This window comes from Lithobates pipiens, unplaced genomic scaffold, assembly GCF_037356315.1.
Source record: "Lithobates pipiens isolate NorthernLeopardFrog02 unplaced genomic scaffold, aLitPip1_a1.2 Scaffold_56, whole genome shotgun sequence".
NCBI classification, from domain to species: domain Eukaryota; kingdom Metazoa; phylum Chordata; class Amphibia; order Anura; family Ranidae; genus Lithobates; species Lithobates pipiens.
The window spans coordinates 2,209,731-2,212,858 of NW_027507878.1; the positions used below are offsets into that span (position 1 = coordinate 2,209,731).

At 37.8% G+C, this 3,128-nt stretch overlaps 1 protein-coding gene across 1 annotated transcript; it reads right to left on the reverse strand.

The window, feature by feature from the left end:
- Positions 1 to 482: 482 nt before the first annotated feature.
- Positions 483 to 1,650, reverse strand: LOC143958082 (olfactory receptor 1G1-like). Its single transcript, XM_077467534.1, has one exon. It carries the CDS (start codon positions 1,648 to 1,650, stop codon positions 712 to 714), a length of 939 nt encoding a protein of 312 aa, XP_077323660.1. The 3' UTR covers positions 483 to 711.
- Positions 1,651 to 3,128: the final 1,478 nt, after the last annotated feature.

A 3,128-nucleotide genomic window follows, 5' to 3' on the forward strand; every position in this document is an offset into this window, starting at 1 on the left:
ACACATGTAATAATAAATAAATCCTTATGTATGAATAAAATAAAAAAAGACCAAAAAAAAAAGGAAAAGATGCTAAATTTTGATGGATTTTGGGATGCATTCCACAGAAAACATGAGCTTTACACAAAGCTTTTCTAATCTAATGATCTTCTTTAAAAAGTCCTATTTATTTAGTAAAAATTGTTTTCTTTTTTTTTCTACTGTAAGAGATGCTGTATAGAATGAACCCCCATCCACCCACTGAGTACAATATATTGCTTATCAGCCATAAAGATCCAACATATACCAAAACCTACACCGGGGTTCCTGTACTTGGGAGAAAAAGGAGAAAATAATTTGGTGAAAAATTATTTGAACACGTAATATACATTGCTCATAAATCAAACTAAAACTGCCTTTTTTTCAGATTTTTCTCTTTTTGTCAGTTTTTAAAGAATCTGATCTGAGTATTTATAAATAATTTGTTTTAATGAATGCCATAAAGATGCATGGCAGACATTTTAGTCACAGAGTTATTTTGAGGATAATCAAAGTGTATTGAAATGGTTACATTTGGTCTGTGAGATGCAATGACCTCCGGTTATGCAATTGTAAGTACAAGTATGAGTCCCTGACATGTTTACATTTTATAAAGTACATTACTAAGATTTTTAAACAATTGAAAATGTCCCAGAAATACAAAAAGTGTCAACGTTTCCAATGATATTTTCATCAGGATGCCTGGATCAACTTTAAGTGATAATAAGTCCTCATAAGTGCCTCCATGAGATCTTTGTTCCTCAGGCTGTAGATCAGAGGATTCAGCAATGGGTTAATGAGGGAAGATATGACTGAAAACATTTTGTTTAAATTGACCATATTGCTGGAAGAGGGAACAAAATAAATAAAAAGTAAGGAGCCATAAAATATGGAGACCACGGTGAGGTGTGATGAACAGGTGGAGAATGCTTTCCTCTTTCCTGTCTTGGTACGGATTCTAAGGATGGTACTGAAAATAAAGACATAGGGAAGAAATGTAAAAAGAAAGACTCCCAATAAAATAATACCGCTTAATAAGAATACAACCATTATGTTTATGAAGGGGTCAGTACATGTAATTTGATATAGGTGTGGAAGATCACAAAAGAAGTTGTGGATGGAAGTTGTTCTGCAGAAGGACAACCTGAGCAAAAATAAAGTATGAACCAAAGAGACAGAACATCCTCCAACCCAGACCAGAGAGGCAATATGAGTACAGACCCTCCAAGACATAATTAGTTTGTAATATAGGGGGTGGCAAACGGCAATGTAGCGGTCGTAGGACATAGCCGAGAGCAAGAAAATTTCTGAGCAAGCAAAGTAGAGGTAGAAGAAGACTTGGGCTATACAGGCAGGAATGAATATTGAATGTGTTTTAGTGACCAAATCAAAGAGCATCCTTGGTGCCGTCACTGATGAATAGGACATGTCCAGAAATGCCAAGTTGGCAAGAAAAAAATACATTGGGTTGTGCAGATTGTAGTCAGTGAGGACCAAGAAAAAAATAAGAAGGTTTGTGATCAGAGTCATCAGATAGATCAGAAGGAAGAGCATAAATAATGCATTCATGGTCTGTGGATGGTCTGATAGACCCACAAGAGTGAAAAAGGAAATCTCTGTCACATTTCTCATATTATTCTTTTTTAAATTGATGTATAGATCTGAGGCTTAAAATGAAAACCTGTACGGTGTACCTACACATTATACTCAGGTTTACATGTGGGCATTTTTACCAGTGAATGATTTATTCTTATATAAAATGTTGGCATTCCCCTCAGGACAGTCTGAGGTGCTGTAAGAACACAAAGCTGAAAGTCTCATAAAAGGTCTCCTAAGATGTCATTTATAACACCTTGGGAGCCCCTTTTCTATAATTGAGAACAGTCTTTAAAATTTGAATTTATAATCCTCTGAAAGTGTTTTTAACTTTTTGTCACCTATTTTCTTTATTGGTTAGTGGACAGAGTGATATAAAACACTATAAAAGGACCATTACTTTACATTTTGCCTCCATCATTTTGTAGCTAAATTTTATAAGGGTTGTCGATTAAAAACATAGTTGAATCCTACAGCTGATAGTCAGTAAGGAAAGTAAATAACAGCATTACAATGATCGAAAACTGAAGCAGGGATGACACTTCCAGATATATATTTTTCCTTTCCTTGATCCTCCCCATGTCAGCCTACTATGGGTCAGCTCCGCCCCCTCTGACCCCTCCAGGACCACCTTTTTTCTAGCCCATAAAGGGCGGCTGTCTGTCGATACCAGTGTTCTTTTTTCGTCCTCGCTCCGGACGCCTTTTAAAGTTTATTTATTTTTATTTTGTTTTTACTTATTTATTTATTTTTCATTTATTTATTTTCTCCATCCACCATCCATCCTGTTCGGGTTCAGCCTCTCCCGTATCAGAAGACCCCCCTATAGAGGCAGTAAATCTCCTGAGGAGTGTGGGTTCCCTTGGTGCTGGGATAAAAAGGTGCAATATAAATGACTGTGTATTACTGGCAAAGGTCACTGGCAGTATAAATGACTGTATATACCTTTGTTAGGCAGGTGTTGGCACTCTCTCCTTCCATGTTCTGAAGGTGTCTCCACTTAACCCTCTCAAGTAGGAGCAAGACTAGCCTAATTCAGGGGAGTTTGGGTAGTCAAATTACAGGATGCCTGGATTGAATTATTGTCTCGAGTTCAGAACAAAGCCCCATCAGACCTTGTTCATAGAAACTGGGCTTCCTACAGATGTTTGAGAGAATATATAGGAGAGCTATTGGCAGCAAGGGCCATCCTTCCGGTTCCAAGGCACGAATTCGGTCAAAGAGTATGTTCCCTTCTGTTTTTGGTCCCAAAGGCTTCAGGGGGCTTTCGGACCAGTTTTTTTTGGCCTCAAAGTCCTGAATTCTTTCATGAAGGTTCCACCATTCAAAATGGAGACAGGGGAAACGATCATTTCCATTGTGGACTTAGGAGACTAGATGGTTTCCATCGATTTGGCAGATGCATATCTTCTTGTTTCCATAGACGCATCTCAGCATCGCTTTCTCAGGTTTTCCGTGGAAGGCTCTCATTTTTACGTTTAATGTCTCCCATTCAGTCTCTGCATGGCTCTGAG

Coding starts and splice junctions, on each gene's coding strand:
- LOC143958082 (XM_077467534.1), bottom strand. CDS start 1,650: ATGAGAAATGTGACAGAGATTTCCTTTTTCACTCTTGTGGGTCTATCA.